This window comes from Pteronotus mesoamericanus, unplaced genomic scaffold (genome assembly GCF_021234165.1).
Source record: "Pteronotus mesoamericanus isolate MK-2021 breed Mesoamerican mustached bat unplaced genomic scaffold, CSHL_Meso_final contig_182, whole genome shotgun sequence".
NCBI classification, from domain to species: Eukaryota; Metazoa; Chordata; class Mammalia; order Chiroptera; family Mormoopidae; genus Pteronotus; species Pteronotus mesoamericanus.
This window is the reverse complement of record NW_026555078.1, coordinates 23,716,518-23,736,645: the sequence shown is the minus strand read 5'-3', so window position 1 is coordinate 23,736,645 and position 20,128 is coordinate 23,716,518. Positions and strand designations below refer to the sequence as shown.

At 33.1% G+C, this 20,128-nt stretch overlaps 1 protein-coding gene across 6 annotated transcripts in view; it reads left to right on the top strand.

The window, feature by feature from the left end:
• GPHN (gephyrin) overlaps positions 1–20,128 on the top strand; it is a 439,737-nt gene that overhangs the window by 72,567 nt on the left and 347,042 nt on the right. For all 6 annotated transcript variants that reach the window (XM_054567416.1, XM_054567420.1, XM_054567421.1 and 3 more), the window contains exon 2: positions 10,665–10,743. In XM_054567416.1, coding sequence (XP_054423391.1) covers positions 10,665–10,743 — 79 coding nt within the window. The remainder of the gene's footprint in view (positions 1–10,664; positions 10,744–20,128) is intronic.

Sequence of the window (20,128 nt, the reverse complement as noted above, 5' to 3'; positions counted from 1 at the left end):
TTCTCTTAGCATAGTTTTTTTGATATTAATCCCTTGTTATTCTATTTTATGGTTGAGTACTGTTCCTTTGTATGATTATTCCAGTTTATTCATTCAGTTAACAGACACTTAGGATACTTTCAGATTATGGCTGTTGAGAGTACAGTTGTTATGGATATTTTCATATGTCTTTTTGTAGATACAGTTGATTCTCATTTGTAGTAGTTATGGTCTATAAAGTCACTGTGAACATTGAATTTGTTAATACTGAACAATTTATTCTAGAGGAAATACAGGATTAGGTTCCTATGAACTTGTGGTCACAATACTGTTTTGTCAGCTGGTTAATACATAAGGTTTTAGGTATATTTTTGTTTAAAGACAACTTATTTAATATGTATTATTGGTTTATTAACATTGAATTCACATCCAGTAGCACCTATAACTCATGACTGAATGAAGTTTATTTAACCGTTATATTTTCTCTTTAAGGTATATCGTAGCCTCTAGCACTTAGAAATACTAGATAGCACTTCAGCACTATGCAGGGGGCCATTCTAAAAGCAGTACCACCAACAAAAAGCACAATAACATGAAAAACATGTCACTAAAGGGACCACTAAAAGGACACTCACAGTATGAGGGTTAAACAAGGTAGAGTGTTTGACTTCAGCTGAGAATGTGCATGTCAGGCAAATCAAATTTTTCTCCATTCTGTGTATGTCCACACATTGTTGTGAAGACACTTTGAATATTGATTATTGAGTTACAAATGAATTTTAGTAAGCAGGTGAATTCACAAAGAGGGGTTCTTTGAGTAACAAATATCTGCATATGTTTTCATTGGTCTTGGATAAATATTTATAAGTAGCATTAGTGGATCAAATAGTATCTTTAATGTTATATGATTCTGCCAAAACTTTTTCTAAACTAGTTTTATCATTTTTAATTCCCACCAGCAATGCATGAGAGTTCCAGTTGTTTCAAATACTTACTAATGTTTAGTATTTTTAGTCCTTAATCTTAACCATTATAGTGTTCATTTTATTTTTATTTGCCATAATTATTAGTTCATGTTTTATCTTTCCTTCCTCCTCAAACTGGAAGCTTTTTGACGACAGCATATAATTCACCTTGGTATTTGCTAAACTACTATTTTAAAGAGGTACTATTTTAAAGAGGTACTATTTTAGCCTTGTTGCTAAGTACACACACTTTGGAACTAGATTGCCTATATTCAAAGCTTAGCTCTTCCACTTACAAGTTTTGAGAACTTAGACAATAAAAATAACATAATAGGAAATGAACTTTTCATAATTAATTCATTGTGCCTCCCAACAAAAAAATTAGGTTTGAAAATCAAGCTTCTTTGAGGGTAAGTACTTGTTCCAGATCAAATGAGTAGAAAATAGTAGAACATGATTTCAAACCCAGGCCTATCTAACTTCTATGCTTTTAACCGTTATACAACATAGTATTGCTACCTGAATCCCACTTTAAAACCTACTATCCTCAGTTAATATGTAAATGAATGAAGGTGCATCTTTAAATGTTGATCTTTCCAATCCGTGAATTTGATGTATCTCACCATTTATGTAGGTATTTTCATTTCTCTGAATAAAAATGCATAATTTTTAATGTGGAGGTTTTGCATGTTTTTCATTAGATATATCACTTGTTATGTGATATCTTTGGAAACTTTTGTTAGTGGTATTATTTAAAAAACCTTCATTTCTCAGTGCTTGTTGCATTTAATTTTTTATATTGATTTTATGTCTTTCAACCCTGCTAAATGTACTTATTAATTCTAATAGTTTATTGATACATCATTTGCATTTTTTGCCTTATTGTACTGTCTAGCACCACTAGTTTATTTTTGAATAGAAGTGAGGATAGTGGATATTTGTGTCTCACTCCCAATTTGAAAGGAAAAATTTTAAACATTTCACCATTACATGTAATGCTCAGGTGGGTAAAGAGAGATAGGCACTGCCTTTTTACTGCCAGGTTGGCATAGAAGTTAAGTTCTACATTTGGCTTCCTTGACACTCTAGGTAGGGCCTCTGTGTACTGCTTAGTGGTCCTGGTTCTGATTTCCCACTGAGTCTTTACTGAGCTCTAATTGTTTAGAATTTGAAGAATAATGTGTACGGGGTGGGATGGAGATACTTGGAATTTTCCTTAATAACTTGAGTTTTGAAATGTGTTTGGACAGAAGTATAAAGGAATAAAGAAGAATGTATATCAATTAGCACCGTCTGTGCAAGACATGAGCATATTGTATACTAGTGCGTGTGTCAGGAATTACAGCATCAACCAGCTCTCCACAGTACATGGCAGTCTTACTGTCTGTAAACCAGGGGTCAGTAAACTTTTTCCATAAAGGGGAGAAAGTAAATATTCTAGGTTTTGCAGGCCAACAGGCAAAATTGAGAATATTATGTATGTGCTACTATATCAAAAAAGAAAACAGATTTCCACAATTTTTTTAAGTTTATGGAATCTAAATATAATAATGAGTACAATATTTGTAATACATGTTTAATACCTGTTTACAGTTTTAAAGAATGGTATTAAGGGATAATTGGAGTTTATAATTACTATTTCCTATCATCAAAATCAATTGCAAATGTTTATTAATGCTGATTTATATGGAATATTTGATCTTTGCAAATGTCTATTCACAAAGATAGTGATTGGTGAATACTGATATCAGTCCATAAAGATAGGATTTTTTATTTGTTTCTTTTTTCTTTTTTTAAGTATATTTTATCAATTATACTATTACAGTTGCCCCAATTCTTCCCCCTTTGTCCCACTCCTCCCAGTACCCCTTTTCCCTCCAGCAATCCCCCACCTTAGTTCATGTCCATGGGCCATGCATATAAGTTCTTTGACTTCTCCATTTCCTATACTGTCATTAACACCTCCCTGTCTATTTTGTAGCTACCAATTATGTTTCTTAATTCCTGCATCTTTTCCCCCTTTCTTGTCCCAGCTGACAACCCTCCAAATGATCTCCATATCTATGATTCTGTTCCTCTTCTGCTTGTTTGCTTAGCTTGTTTTTGCTTTTTAGATTCAGTTGCTGTTAGTAGTGTTTGTTGTCATTTGAATGTTCATAGTTTTGGTGTTCTTCCTTTTCTTAAGTAAGTCCCTTTAACATTTCATGTAATAATGAGTTGGGATGATGAATTCCTTTAGCTTTACCTTGTCTGGGTAGCACTTTACCTGCCTTTCCATTCTAAATGATAGTTTTGCTGGATAGAGTAATCTTGGTTGTAGGTCCTTGCTTTTCATCATTTTGAATACTTCTTGCCAGTCCCTTCTTTCCTGTGAACTTTCTTTTGAGAAATTAGCTGATAGTCTATGGAAACTCTTTCGTAGATAACTCTTTGCTGTTCTCTTGCTGCTTTTAAGATTCTCTCTTTATCTTTAACTTTTGACATTTTAATTATGATGTGTCTTGGGGTAGCCCTCTGTGGGTCCAACTTGTTTGGGATTTTCTGTGCTTCCTGGACTTGTATGTCTGTTTCCTTTGCCAAAATAGAGAGGTTTTCTTTCATTATTTTTTCAAATAAGTTTTCAATTTCTTGCTCTTCCTCTTCTGGCATCCCTATGATTTGGAGGTTGGCACTTTTGGAGACTTCCCAGAGTTGTCTTACACTCCTCATCTTTTTGAATTGTTTCTTCTTTCTGTTCTGGTTGAATATTTATTTCTTTCATGTGTTTCAAATAGTTGATTTGCATCCATCTTCCTTCCCTTCACTGTTCGTCCCCTGTGGATTTTTCTTTATTACAATTAATGTAACCTTCATTTCTTCTCTTATATTTTTGCCGTATTCAAAAAGTTCTTTGAGCACCCTGATCACCAGTGTTTTAAACTCTGGATCTCATAGGTTGCCTGTCTGTTTCATTTAGTTCTTTTTCTGTGTTTTGTTTTGTTCTTTCATTTGGGCCATATTTCTTAGTCTCCTCAATTTTGCAGCCTCCCTCTGTTTGTTGCTGTGTATTAGGTAGAGCTGCTTTGACTCCTTGTTTTAGCACACCTGTTAAGTTGTATGGGACAGAGCCTTAGGTATTCGCCAGGGTAGGGCAACCCACTTCACAGCTTTGTTCTGTGTTGTGGGGAGGAATACCACTGCCTGGCTTCTGTATGTTTGCCCGGGACACACCCTGTTCATTCCCAGCCCAGTCACTTCACCAACTTCCCATATACAGCTAGCGCCCTTCTAGCTGTTGCCCTGGTGGTGATGTTCTAAGTCCATGCAGGCCCTTTAGACCCTAACTCTAACCCTAATCATCTGGATGAATGTGGCTTCTTTAAATCCTTGGTTGTCAGACTTCCATACAGTTTGATTTTCTGGCAGTTCCGGGTGTTTTTTTGTTTTTAGATTATTTGTAATTCTTCTGGTGGTTGTGGGAGGAGGCGAAGAATGTCTATGTATGCCTTCATCTTGGCCAGAAGTTGCCATGAATATATGATTTTAATCGAGCACATTCATTGTTTGGTGTGTGCTTTTAGAATTGTATTAGATTTTCTTGCCTTTCAGCATGTCATTTACATTGCAGAATAATCACTTCTAATTGAAGATAAGGTGGAAGCTCCTCAGTTGCAGAGTTTAATAGCTTTTTAAATATGAAAATGTTCTTTGCACTTGCATTAGATCCAAAAATGACATTGGAACTGTAGTTCAAACTCAGAAATCATATCTGTTGCAAATTTATCAGGAAAGGAAATTTTGTGTCTTTGTTTTAACTTTTGTCATAATGGAAATATGTTACCTTTTAACAGCACACAAAGTACATAAAATCTAGAAAATATGGTACTTCAAGTTGAAACATTAGAGTGAAATGACTATCAGTGTATAAATTTTGCATGCAAGCATTCTTTTGACTTATAATTTTAGGTTGAATACATTAAGACAATTACCAATTTTTCATCACAACAGTGTACTTTCTTTTATTGTTTATGTACCTCATTCAGTTGAACAGTAATAGTTCTTTTTTCTTAGTTAACATCTTTAGAAGAATTCTGGGAACTTTTCTCTCTGCATTTTCAGCAGGTTGAAAATGGTAGGACTTAGACATGGAAAAAAATGTAAAATGATATCTGAGGATAAATAAATGGTAACAGGGAAATGTGTCTTAAAATTAATATGGTTAAAGTGGGGACCAAACTTTGGTGTACAAATGGATTAGAATGCTAATATTCATAAAGAATTCCAAATGCTTAGTAGACAAAAATATGTTGAAAAAGAAGATGCTTAGTAGACAAAAATATGTTGAAAAAGAAGAACAAAGTTGGGGGATTCACAGTTTTCAATTTAAAAACTTCCTACAGAGCTGCAGTAATCAAAACAGTGTGATAGTAGCATAATAGTAGACATGTAGATCAATGGAATATCCCACATATTTATGACTAAATGATTTTTTAAAGGAGTACCAAAGCCATTCAATGAGGGAAAGAACAAATGGAGTAATATTCAGCCATAAAGAGGAATGAAGTAATAATACATGCTGCAGCATGAATGAACCTTGAATGAACCTTTTACTATGCTAAGTGAAAATTAGACACAAAGAGTCACATTGTGTGCTTCTGTTTGTATGAAATATCCAGAATAGTTATTTGTAGAGACAGAATGCAAATTTGTGGTCTCCTGTGGTTGGAGGAAAGGAGGAATGAAGACTCACTGCTTAAATGGTACCAAATTTTCTCTTGAGATGATGAAATGTTTTAGAAATATATATAGGTTGTAGTTACACAATATTGTGAATATACTAAATGTCACTGAATTGTGCAGTTAAAAATGGTTTTGTATTTGTGAATTTCACCTAGATAACAAAAAAGTAGAGATTTATCGTAAATGAAACCAAAAATTATGGAGTCAGATTAATATTTCTTATACCACGTATTAAGGTACCTCATATATTTTCAGGAAAGAATAAAACAAATTAAATGCTGAATTTTTTGGCTCTATTTAAAAATTATAGCATGGTGACTTTTTCACTAAACATTTACCTTTTACCTTATAATTATAGAGAGGAACATTTTTGGAAATATCTGTAATGTACCCAAGAACCAGCTCTTAACTTTTAGATATTCAAATATTTGTTTTTTAAATGCTCACATTAATATTCTTATCCTTTTCTCTGATTTTAAACTAATGTCTCATTGTCCAGTCAGACTTTGAATGAATTAATTGGAATTGTCTATGATACAGAGTTATATTTCATTTTAATATCAATTGTTTTCCCAGGGCCATTCCTTACTTTGGCATTTTATTTCACAGGATATTTAGAAACTAGAGAATGACTGAGTTTTGAAATTGAATCTGTTTTTCCTTTATTTTTAAGCAATTTTCAAATGGTTATTTTCATTTTCTTAAACATGGGACAACACAGTCAATTTTATAAATATTGAGTCCTTCCTATGTTATATTTTGAACATGAATTTTTGAGGATAGAAATTTTCTTGTTATATGCAAACCCTTCCTGATCAGAGCAAGATAGAGTATGTTATCTTAGAAGTAAGAAAAAGATAGAGCCAGGTCTTTTATAACATAGTTCCTAATAACCATTTGGAATAATTCAAATAATAGGATTCCCATATAATACTATATTATACTTTATACAAGTAAGAATATGTATGTGAAGTGCTTAGCACATAATAAATGTCAACTTGATTATTGACCAGAAAGATAAATATATACAGAAAATGGTACTTATGATACACTAATAATCCTGCTAAGGGTCCATTTGGTAATAATTTCTAAGTTTATACTCAGTTTGAGTACTGACTCTTACTGATCATAGACAAATAGCTATTCTCATCTATAAAATAATGGAGAGGAGAACTAATACTGTCTTAAGGTACGTATGTATGTATGCATATGTATGTGTGTTTTTCAGCTTCTACAAAATTTTCTGTAAAATTTCTTCACATGTAATTTTTGAAGCAATATAATATATAAAACAAAAATAGAACTCTTTAGCTGAAAGAGAAAAAGGATGTCATTTATCTGAGATACCGCCACAGAACCTAGGAGATATGAAATACAGTTAACTAGCTACTTAACTAGAAGATCCCTTAAGTTTCAGCTTTTAAAACTTTAATTTTTAATAATACTTTGGATGGCATTTACTACCTCATAATTAATTTTAATTGCATAACTTTTATTTGTTTTAAAGTTATGGGAAGTTTTTCATTTATTCTGCCTGAGACTCCAGAATATATAAGAAGCCAGTGAGAGCTATGGCCAGTATGGCATAGTGGTTAAGAGTGCAGGCTCTGCAGTTGCAGGCTCTGGATTTTCCCAGTACTGCCATTTATTCGATACATGATCTTTAATAGGATGCTTAATTTCTTTTCTCCTTGGTTCAGTTTTGTATCTGTAAGAGGGGGATGCAAATAGCAGGTATATCGCTGGATGATTGTGAAGATTGAGATTTTGATATGAAATGCTTAGCACGTCTTGATTACAGATCCAAAAAATCAACATTTACAGAAAAGAAATGCATGTGTTTGAATAAGAACTCTGCTAAAGAAGTACATTGCACAAACATTTGTAATTAATTTTCATTTGTTCCCCTCCAAGTTATTATATTAATATAAACCAGATTGATATGCAAGTTTATCATTTTCATGTTAGTGCCATAAAGTTTGACTACATATTTCTATTATAATTTCTTCTGTTTTATTTGACTTTTTTAATGACATGTCGAAGAATATTTATTAATCAGTGGGACAGAGAGCATAGTAATTTCTTCAGTTGGCAATATGCTGGGGGGAAAATATGACTAAAATGGATTCATTTTATGTGATTTACACATGAGAAAGTATGTTCATGTAATAATTAAAATGTACCATATCTTATTTATAATTTGGAAACAATATTTGGCATTAGTGAAAATAATCTTAATTAAAAACAAATATATTTATTAGGCAGCCAAAGTTTCAGATTTTTGTTAAAAAAAACCTTTAGATTTCTTGCTCTGTTTTTAACTTAAAATATGGGTAGGACATGAATTTTAGAAAAGTACCTGTGTTTAGCAAAATTCATCTCACAGCTGATCAGCTGATTGGCAGTCTTTAAAGGAGCAAAGGTTTATTTGATGTTAATTAAGCCTCTCAAACTTTCAGCTCTTGAAGTTTTTAACTAAGCATTCATATTTGCCAAATTGGGCAAGACACTTTATGAGAACAAATTTTATGTTATAATACATTATACTTTCAACTTTAGTTCAGCTCAGCTGGAAACCAACTTAGAGTGTGGCAACATTTTATTTATTTATTTTTTGGCTCTACTCAGGAAATATAATTAAGAGCATTTGTGTTAAATTATGAAAAGCAGAAAATTTGTCTAAAATCAATAGATTGAGATGAGTGTCTATTAAATATGAAATAAAAATTATATATTAATCAAAATCACTCCACTCATTGCAAATAAAAAGGAGAGGATGTACTTTTGGAATTAATAAGCAATTCACACTTCTTTCAATTTCAGATATTTTTACAACACCCTTGTTTGTGTATATTAATCATTTATATCAGAAGCGAAGCCAGATTTGAGGGGCTTAAAGCTTATAATTTTGAAGGACTCTCTGTTGAGGTAATATAATGTCCAATTAAAAATTATTAGTATCTTTGAATGAAACCAAGCAAGTGTTCTAGTCTTCTTGCTATTTATGTAGATTATAAATTATATATATAAAATTGTTAATTGGAATAGAAAATGATCATTTAATATTTATACTACAAATATAAAATATTATTTAAAACTTTATTTTGCCATAATTTTAGAATCAATATTTTATTGAATTATTGACTTAGATTCTCAGATTCTGCCCTCCTTTCCCAGCATTTGAAACCTGTCATTCCATTGTCTTCTGGATTCTATAGTTTGTGTTGAACATTCAGATGTAAATTTTGCTTTTCTTGTGGTGGTAATGTGTTTTTTTCCTCCCCTGGCTCTATATAAGATTTTCTTATTATATCTGATTTTCAGCCATTTGACTTCTGGATGTGATTTTCTTTCATGTTTTTCAGTGTAGGGTTGGCTATATTTCCTTTGTCAGCGAGTTAATGTATCAGTTTTGGTATGTTCTTAGCTATTTTTTTTTCCTCCTGAGACTATTGTTTCATCCTCATTCTCTCCTATTCTCAACTGCAGTTACACTGGGCTTTTTGATTCCCTCATGTCTCTTATGTTTTGTTCTTTTCATTTGTTTTTTTTTTCTTTCTTTGCTCTAGTTGGATATTTTCTGCTGACCTACTCAAGTTCATTAATCTGTGCTTTGCTGTACTGAGTCAGCTATAAAACCACACCCACTATTCTCAGTTTTATATACTGTATTTTTCAGCTTTAAAATGACTAATTCTTTTTAATAGATTTAAATTATCTGTTGCAGTTTTCTTCTACATGAACATGTTTCTATACCTTCTTTAACTTTTGTTAAATCATTTTCTTAAAGTCTTTGTCTTCTAAATCTGTATCATCTTTGCGCCAGTTTATAGATGTTATTCTCTTGGTTATTGGTCACATTTTGTGGCCCTTCCTGTGTTTCATTATTATTACAATATGCCAAATACTGTTTGTTATAGGATCACAGATTCATGTAAATGTTATTTTTCTCCTATATTTGAAAGAAATGATGAAGTGCTAATCCCTGCAATTTTACCATGAATTGAGCTGGGTAATTTGAATGACTGCTTTAGATAAACCTAGTCTATCTCTGGTTTTAAATGTTTTAAGAGCAAGATCTGTTGTGTTGCAGGTATTTCTCTTTGGTATAACTCTATTTAATGAACTGTAAAATTGTGGGAAATTTTACTCCATTTTGGGGGGTTTTGCCTCCATTTTCTCAACCCCCCCTCTCAAACAAAGTAGGGTGTTTTTTAGTTGAGAGCAAACATCTTGAGGGAAAATCTGTTGAAATTCTACACTAAAACTGGTAGGCACCACCTGCTGTAGTATGCCTTTGACTCCTAAACACAATAACACTGCAGAAAACATTACTTTTCCCTCTAGCTCAGCCTACCTTTCTTTCCCAGTCCGCTTGTACAGTTTCAGTCCTCAGCAGATCTCTCAGAAGAAAACTGTCAGGTCTGGAACATTCCATTAGATTCCAATCTATTATACCAGCACATGATCCATAAAGAGCTATGCTGTTTCTCGTTTTCTTAGTAGTGTCACTCTTTCTGATTCTTAGTTTGTATCTAAATGGCAAATCTCTCAGAAATGAAAGCAATCAGGAGGCTCAGTTTACCTAAGATTGGGTGTCACTTTTCTCTTTACCCATTTTGCTTGTACTACTTTCTAGTATATTTAAAAATATAATTTGGGGAGATAATTTATCTTTTTTCTAGTTGTTGTAGAAACAGTGACTTGCTGCTGTGTGCTGGCAAATTAGTTTTGTAAAAATAAAAACAAAGTTTAGACCTATATGTTACTCTTTTATGTATTATATTTATATAAAGTTTGTGTTTTTAGATTATTGGTCTGTTATTGAATACTAATATTGTTGCTAATTGTAACTAAGCCCAGAAATTGATCAAGATTACTGTTTGGAAAAAGTATATTTTGAGAATCAATTTTAATTTCAAAATTCCTTTTCATCAGCAGTAATCTAAATGAAATGTAAACAAAAATTAATGTTTTTTTCTTTCCCCCTTTCTTGTTTAGTGAGTGATAGTTGCTTCAGGAATCTCGCAGAAGATCGCAGTGGGATAAATCTCAAAGATCTTGTACAAGATCCTTCTTTGTGAGTATTTGGCTTTTAGTATTAATTATTATTTAAAAGTCTATGGTTGATGTGACTTTTTTCCAAAAGAGTAGTAACTGAGAACTGACTTAAGGTTGAGCTATTTTTTTTCTAATAATTTTCTTTTGGCTTTTAATTTCAACTACCTCAATCATTCTAATTTACAGTATTTCTTTTTTTTATTCTTGTTTTGTTACATATAGTGACGCATGCGTAACAGTTTTAACAGAGGTGAAGTTACCTTTTAGAAATGTAAGAAATATTAGAGGAAAGAATAGTGTTATGATTAATGATTGACTTTCAGGGGATATGGCTAATAACTGATGATATCTTGCCAGTAGGACAGTAGATACTAAGCAGGGAAGATGATTAGTAGTTTCTTTGCTTGGGAAGGTGAGATTGAATTTATTTACATAAATTTTAAATATTTTTGAATAATCTATAATTCTTTGTAAGCATATTTACAAATATAAAATAATAACTTTAATAACAATATATTTGAGTGTATTGAGTATATTTCTAATGTTTTACATTAGAAAGCTATATACTGCACAAGATGTTTGAAGAATTTTATGTGTTTCAGTTTTTAATTTTCTTGCTTATGTATCAATCCCATTCTTTACCAATATGCATTTTAATATAATGTCACTTTCTATTTTGTGAATTAATTAATTTTTTGCAGTTGTATATTTACTGGAAATTATGTGCACTGTTTTCTACATGAACATCCCTTCCCAGGAATAACACCTTTTATTGGCGGAAAAAAATCGAGACTAGTTAAGCCCTGGGCAGCAGAGAAAAGAAAATTGAGTGCTGGCAGATCACTTTCTTTAATGATGTATAATGCCTTTAACAGAACATCAGCCTTCCACATCACATGTAATCTACAATCCCACAACTCTTGTAATTTATTGAGAATGTTGTGAAGAATAAAAAACAAAAATGTGTTGAACCTGAACGTTCAGCCTTCCACATCACATGTAATCTACAATCCCACAACTCTTGTAATTTATTGAGAAGAATAAAAAACAAAAATGTGTTGAACCTAAACGTTATTGATTCCTTAATGATTTTTCATTCATTTAAAAAAATTTAGTCACAAGACAGATTGTTAAAAATGATTGAATATTGAATTTTTTAGTGTAATCAGTTCAGATATGACTTTCCAAAACCAACTCTCTCAATTTTTTTCTTAACCTCTCTCTCTTCCTCATCAAAAGGATTACAGATATTTTTTTTCTCCATGGTTTTTATTCCAACTTTTTATTAAAAGTTGCCCTGTCAGTCTTTAAATATTTAATTAAGAATATAATTAAGATATGTGAATGTAAATATTCCTCCTAAATTAATATTGAATAATATTTATTTGCATGAATAGTTCTACTTTTCTTATGGATATGGGAGGAAACTATAATTTTTTGGAAAGATTTTACCCATTTTAATGAATAAATTAAATAATTTTATTATTGTATTATCTGTAAGGTGTAGTTCTGGTACAGTAGGATTATATAACTGTTTAATGCAATCACTGTGAAAACTAATGTGCTCATATGGACTTCAATGATGTAAAACCTGTGAAGAATTATTCTTCAATAGCAGATTATAATAATGAGTTGTAGTGTTTTGAGAGAATTTGGTACTTGTTTCCAGAATGTGAATAATACTTATCATGCAACCCATAAATAAATTCTAAATTTATTAGGATTCTAAGAAAAATTTATCTCAGATTACTACTGCATTGGATGGGAAAAGTAATTTTGAGTTTTCTGTTTTGAAATAGCCACAGAGTATCTTAATTAAGGATAATTCTCCTAACTTGGCATTGGTCTAGAATGTAAGAATGTAGTAAAAAAGAATTTTGTTTTGCCCTTGCAACTTGGATTTGGAAAGAACTTTTTTTAATTTAAGAATTATGAAAATTTACCATTAATGACTCTTATTTATGTTTTAGAGATATATTTTTTACTTTGTGAAAGTCTTTAAGGAAAGACATGCCCAGTGTGGAAAAAACAACATACTTTTTTTAGTTGTTATGGTAAGAAGTATTTTATTGTGAGTCACCATTTTATAGCAATATTTACTTAGTACATACCTCATGGGTGAGGATTTTTTTTTTAAGCCAGACTTTTTTTTTTTGCTGTGCCAGATTCATGACAAAAATTTTTACTATTTGTTCACTGATTCACGTACACTATATGGAGTTGAATTTTTTGTTACAACATTGAATTGGAAATATGTTGGAAATAACTTTTTTACAAAACTCCCCTCCTTACAAAAATCCCTGGCATTTGATGAGTACTTCAGACTAGTGTAATGGTTGTAAAAATTGTATATTTATGTTATTTTAATGGATGTCTCAAGTAAAAAATATTATTAAAATATTGAATGAACATTTTCTGTGTTAATATGCCTGGCAGATTTGTTGAACTGCTTATGCTGAAAGGTGTTGATGTATAAAGAAAAATTGGGTATTTCAATCATTAATGTTCTAGAAAGGAAGGCATAATAGAGAAGGAAAAAAAAAGGCTGAGGAAAACCCATTCTATCTGGCAAGTATTGGCACTCAGAACAATCTGTAGCTAGTCTTAATCAGATAAATGAGCAGGTACTGAATTTCTTTGGGCAAAGTACAGAAGTAAGGCTTAGCTGTGTGTGTGTGTGTGTGTGTAGGAAGTTTGAGGGGTTTATGGCCTCAGAGCAGAATGAAAAGGCAGAACCAAAAGTGACTAGTTCATACTCTAAATCTGGACAAGCTTTTAGAATAACATGATAGGCCCTCTGTAATTTATCTAAATTGTGTATAGTACACACCCCATGGTTTTGCTTTTATTGTAGTGAAGTAAATATTGAGCTTGAATGAATTGAGTGAGCTATATTGTGTGAACATGATGAAGGAGTGATGCCATGGAAGAAGAGAAAGTTGTGTATCTTAAGCAAAAACTTCCTAATCTTGAGGAGTTCCGGTTAAGATGGTAGCATGTGTAAATGAGGTACTTGGAACCTCCCACAACCACATTAAAATTACAACTAAACTACAGAGCAAGCATCATTTAGAACTGCTGGAAGTCTAGTAAACAGAAATCCTGTAACAGGATATAAAGAAACCACACTGAGACTGGTAGGAGGGGCAGAGATACAGAAAGGGCTGGTGCCCTACCCATGTCTGGTGGCAAAAAATCAGGAAGGATATCTAGTTAGTGGAGGCTCTTCTCTGAGGAGCCAGGGGTCCCATCCCCACCAGAACACCAGCCCAGGGTTCCAGTGCTAGGAAGAGCAGTCCCCAAAACTTACAGCTGTAAAATCCAGTCGGGACTGTGGCTGAGTGAGGTGTAGGGTACCTGAAGTCCCAGGCGCACCTCTTAAAGGGCTGAACACAGACTTATGTGGACTCACTTGCTCTGAGCTTCAGCACTGGGAAGGCAGCTTGAAAGGCACCACAGACATACAGGAACTGAATTATCTGACATTGGGGCTAGAGCTGGGATGGGGCAGCTTTCTGCCTTGCAGAAGTGATGACACAAGTCATTGTACATTTGATGTCCTCCCCCCACCAGAGCAGGTACATGGGCACCATAATTGAGTTTCCATCAACCTGGCTAACACTGATTCCCTGCCCTCGTGATTCCCTGAGACCTGCTCCACCTAACTTGTGGGCCCACCAATGCCTTTTCTAGTGGCTTTTTCATATAAACAGTCTCTCTTTTGGCTCATGCTTCTAATTCTCCTAGAATCTCTCAAACAACTAGCATCTGTTCTCTGCATATCCCAGACCTCTTGCTTAGTGGACGTAGGCCTGTCACTAGCCCAGCATCTGCCCTCTCCCAGGTACCTCCAAGCCCAGCACAAGTAGCAGTCATTTGCACATTGCTCTCTAGCTCATGCTTGGTGTCTTCTGGTAGGGTACAGGTGGTGTCTGACTTTGATCTGCACATCCCAGGAGGCCCCAAATTCAGTTAACCCAGTTGACAGCTTTAGACCATGCTGGATTACAACCAAACCCCTTCCATGAGTGGAATCCTCAAAGGATAGACACTTAGGGCACTAAAGCACCACTGAAGCAAGTCTGCTCTGTATGGTTGGCTCCTGCACAGCAGTTCTTCCACAGTGGTCATGGCCAGTGCTTGCAGCCAAACAGCCTGAAGGGATCAATCCCTTCCAGTGACATGCCAACAGGAATCAAGGCTCAAATATAATAAGGGTGCACATGGTCCACACAGAGGTCATACCTGAAGCACCAAGTTCAGTGACTGGGGAGGCTGTGCCACTGTGCCCTACAGGACACCTACTATATAAGGCCACTCCACCAAACTCAGCAACGTAGCAGCTCTACCTAATATATAGAAACAAACACAGGGAATCAGTCAAAATGAGAGAAACAGGTCCTAGATGAAAGAAGAGGAGAAATCTCCAGAAAAAGAACTTAATGAGATGGAGACAAGCAAACTACCAGATACAGAATTCAAAACAATAGTTATAAGGATGCTCAAAAAACTAGATGAGAACTTCAACAGCATTAAAAGGACATGGAAACCCTAAAAAAGAAAGTCAAATGAAAAATAACTAACTGAAATGAAGAATATATTACAGGGGATCAACAATGGTATAGATGAAGCAGAGAATTAAAGCAGTGATTTGGAAGACAAAGAAGCAGAAAACACCCAATCAGAACAGCAAAAAGAAAAAAGAATTTTAAAAATGAGGATAATATAAGAAGCCTTTGGTACAACTTCAGGTATTCCAACATTTGCATCAGGGAGGTGCCAAAAGGAGAAGAGAGAAAGCATGGAATTGAAAACCTCTGTGGAAAAAAAAAAAAGAAAACTTCTCTAAATTGGTAAAGGAAATAGACATACAAGTCCAGGGTGCTTAGAGAGTCACACACAAGATGAACCCAAACAGGCCCACACCAAGACACATCATAATTAAAATGCAAAAGGTTAAGCCAAAGAGAGAATCTAAAAGCAGAAAGAGAAAAGCAGTTAGTTACCTACAAGGGTGTTTCTGTGAGACTATCTGCTGATTTCTTACCAGAAACTTTGCAGGCCAGAAGGAACTGGCATGAAATATTCAAAATGATGCAAAACAAGGACCTACAACCAAGATTACCCAGCAATGCTATTATTTAGAATTGAAGGACACATAGTTTCCCAGACACAAAAAGTTAAAGGAGTTTATCACAACCAAAGCAGTATTACAAAAAATGATAAAGGGTCTTCTTTAAGAAGAAGGAGAAGGAGAAGAAGGAAAAGGAGGAGAAGGAGGAGAAGAAGAAGAAGGAGAAAAAGGGAGAAGGAGGAAGAAGAAAGAAGAAGGAGGAAGGAGAAAGAAGAAGGAAGAAGAAAACAGATGCCGTCTTTTATTCATTCATTCATGTAGGGACTCTGGGTTGCTTCTACATTTTGTCTATTGTGGATAATGCTGCTGTGGATGTGTGTGTGCTAATGTCTCTTTGAGAGACCCTGTGTTCACTTCTTTGGTTATATGCCCAGAAGTAGAATTGCTGTGTGATATGGTAATTCTGTTTTTATTTGTTTGAAGAACTGCCATACTGTTTTTTCTCACAGTTGGATCATTTTATATTCCTACTAACAATGTATAAGTGTTCTAATTTCTCTACTTCACCAACATTTGTTATTTTTTGTTGTTTGTTTGGGTTTTGGGGGGCTTTTTGATAGTAGCTATTCTTATGAGTTTAAAGTAATACGTTCTTGGTATTTTTACTTGAACTTCAGTTCTTCACATCTTGTATTTATTTATGATTTTGATGCAACTCATCTACTTAATAAAAAAACAAAAAACAAAAAACAAGTATTGTCTGTTTCATTATTGTGATACTTTGGTATATTGTGAGATAAATTATATAAAACTATGGTACTTATTTAGTAAAACAAATTTTTCACTATCATTTTGAAGATGATAAAGTACAAATAGGTACATAGTAATTTTGTGCCATAACATTTTAATCAATTTATCATCCTTATTTTGTATTGTATTATTTGCTTTGTATTATTACTGATCTTGTTGTACCTCATCTAAAGGATTGCTTTAGTGTTAAAAAAGAAAATAACACTTTAAATTACAAGATGCCAGATTGGAAATGCAAGGTAGTAATTTAAAAAACAAAAAACAAGAAACCTGCTAGTTTAAATGAATTTTGATATCATAGATCATTAGTACTTAAAAATGGTGTTTCATCTTTAAAAATGAAGATAAAATTGCACAAAATAGTTGTATCTGATTATAAATTTCTTAGACATCAAAATTTGATTTACCTTTAAGTGCTTTACAAATTTTACCATCTTTGGTGGAAACTCTTCTTTTCATGGTTCTGAAACTCAGCCTAATCTACTTTAGTATACTTGTCTTCACACTACAATCTGATTGAATGATATTTTGGTTCCTTAGATCATGGCATTAAATATGAAGGAAGGCAGGATTGTCGTCTGGAAAGCAATCATATCTAAATATAGCTGGTGTTAAGACAGGTTGCTATGGTGAATTGAATTTCTTAAAAATGCCAGTCAGCAGAGGATAAACAGTGGTTTTTGAAGTGGTTATTTTCCATAGAGCTGTATATTCTTGTACTGAATTTTCAGGTAGATGAATTTAAATTTTTTAATTGTCCATTTTTTCAATTGAGAATATCTTTGAGACCTTTAATACTTATTGAACAAAATAGAAGAGTTTTTTATATTGCTATCTTTTGTTACTCTGAAATTAATTTTATTTAATGGGGGAATACATTTTTCTAATGGCAGCATTTTAAACATTACTGATCATTTTGCTCTGCTGCCAATAGCATTGTTAAAACTAAGGCAACTACCAATGCTGCCTTGTTTATAATAATATCTGATGTTATCATTTTAAACAGGTTACTTTTTAGCTTATGTATTTATTGGTCTATAAAGTGTACATTGGGGCAATATAGCTTAATCTAGGTGGGTGCTATGGTATTATTGTATTATGTTCTATTTTCAGAACTGTAAATCCAAAGACTTTAAATTTTACTTTGCTTTTAGAAGACTTTCCTCATTTCCATCATTCTATACATTCCTGAGAGTGTATATATAACTCTTTGGAGTGTTCATTCACTTCAGAATTTATTTAATTGAAAAGCACTGGTAGGTGCTTATCTGAAGTTCTTCAGCAACTATGTTTAACAGATATTGTTCTCATAATCAAGGAACATGATTGAAGATGGACAGTATTTGAGTTGTCCACTTGAGGCATAAAGATGGCCAACCTGGTATTTGAACCTTTTAATGAAATAAATAATGTATTATTTTAATTAGTTGATTGTTGAAGTTTCACGGTACAGATACCTAAGTCAAACTAGCTCTAACAGCAAAATGTAACTTGATTGGCTGATATAACTAAGTAATACCTCTCATGCAATCAAGAAAAAGCTTTTGAAACAAGGACGGGTATAGGAACCTCAGAGAATAGAATTAGGGAGTTTGTGCAACTGTCATTATCTTCTCTGCTCCTGTTTGGCTTTAGTCTCTCTTACTGCAGTCAGGCTTTCTCCATGAACATAAAATCCCTTGGAAGAGTTGTAATTTTGTTAAATTGGTCATATGCTCACATCTCAGCCAATCACTGTGGCCAGAGGTATAAACTATATTAACTGACTAGTCATAGGATAAGTGCCTGTTGCCAAAATGGTGGGATACCCTAATTAAATTAGGGAAGAGTTACTCCCAGAAAAAAAAAGTGATAAAACCAAGAGATGTATGTTATACTTGACTCTCAGTTGTTAACCTAAAGAACTAATACATTGTCAAGAATTGTTATTACTTTAATATAGAACATTTTTACTGGCCTGGACATAGTATATCAATTAGAGAGGTATTGGTAATAATACTTGTAACAATTTTAAGATATTATATAATTCAATTAATTGATAATAGTTGTTTCCCACTTGCTGATATTTATCAACTATATAATACATACACATAAAAATGAAATGACTAAGATTAATTTATTACTTTAATTTCAACTGGCTAGACAGCAAGTGAAATAAAAACAGGTTATTTCTGTTTTCCCATCTTTCTTCCCTAAGAAGAACTTCACCATTATAAATCAAAAAGGGAAAAGAATTAAAAGATTTTCATTTACCATTCAATTATAATACCTTAACTGAGAAATGTTATTATAGAGGCATAAAATAGTTTAATGGAAATGCTGATGAAATATTCCGAGAGGTGATCCCTGAAATGAAACTTTTTGTTAGGGGAAAAAAAAAGGAGAAAGGGATGGGGGAGGGAGAGAGATAGACAAAGAGAGAGATTAAAAGAATGGGAACTCCATGAGTATGTTATGCAGTTTAGCTGGAGATAAATAAGAATCTAGGAGGTTAAAATTAAAAACAAAATTTTGATGTCTGTGTATTTCATTACTGCAGAACTCATTGATTCATCTGACATTGATGCTCAGAGTTAACAAATGAATTATTGCACTGTCTGCAACAAATCACCACAAACTTACCATCTTAAAGTAACAAACATTTATTACCTTGCAGTTTCTATGAGTCAGGATTTTGGGCACAGTTTAACTGGATCCTCTGCTCATAGTCACCCATGATTGAAATCTAGATATTGCATTTTTTTTAAATCATGTTTTTATCTTTCAATTATAGTTCACATATATTATTATATTAGTTTCAAGTGTACACCCCAGTAATTAGACATTACATAACTTACTAAGTGATCATCCTGATAAATCTCACACCCACCGGGCCTCAGATAGAGCTATTAGAATATTATTGATTATAGTCCCTACACTGTACTGTACATCCCCATGAGAATTCTGTAACAACCAATTTGTACTTAATCCCTTCACATTTTTCACGCATCCCCCCAAGGCACCAGCCCGTTTGTTAAGCTTCTTTATTTATTTTGTTTTTTATATGCAATTATTGATAGGTATGCTATTTTATTGTTCATATTTTTAATCTTTTTTTTTTAAAGACCCTTTAACATTTCATCTAATACTGGTTTTGTGATGATAAACTTCTTTAGCTTTTTCCTGTTTGGGAAGCTCTTTATCTGCCTTTCAATTGTAAATGATAGCTTTGCTGGGTAGAGTAATCTTGGTTCTAGGTCCTTGCATATTTCTTTTATCCCTTCTGGCCTGCAAAGTTTCTGGTGAGAAATTAGTGAGCAGTCTTCTGGAAGCTCCCTTGTAGGTAACTAACTTCTTTTCTCCTTCTGCTTTTAAGATTCTCTTTGTCTTAACTTTTTGCATTTTAATTATGATGTGTCTTGGTGCGGGCCTATTTGGGTTCATCTTGTTTGGTACTCTACACTTGCTGGACTTGTATGTCCATTTCCTTCACCAAATTAGGGAAGTTTTCTGTCATTGTTTTTTACATAGGTTTTCAATT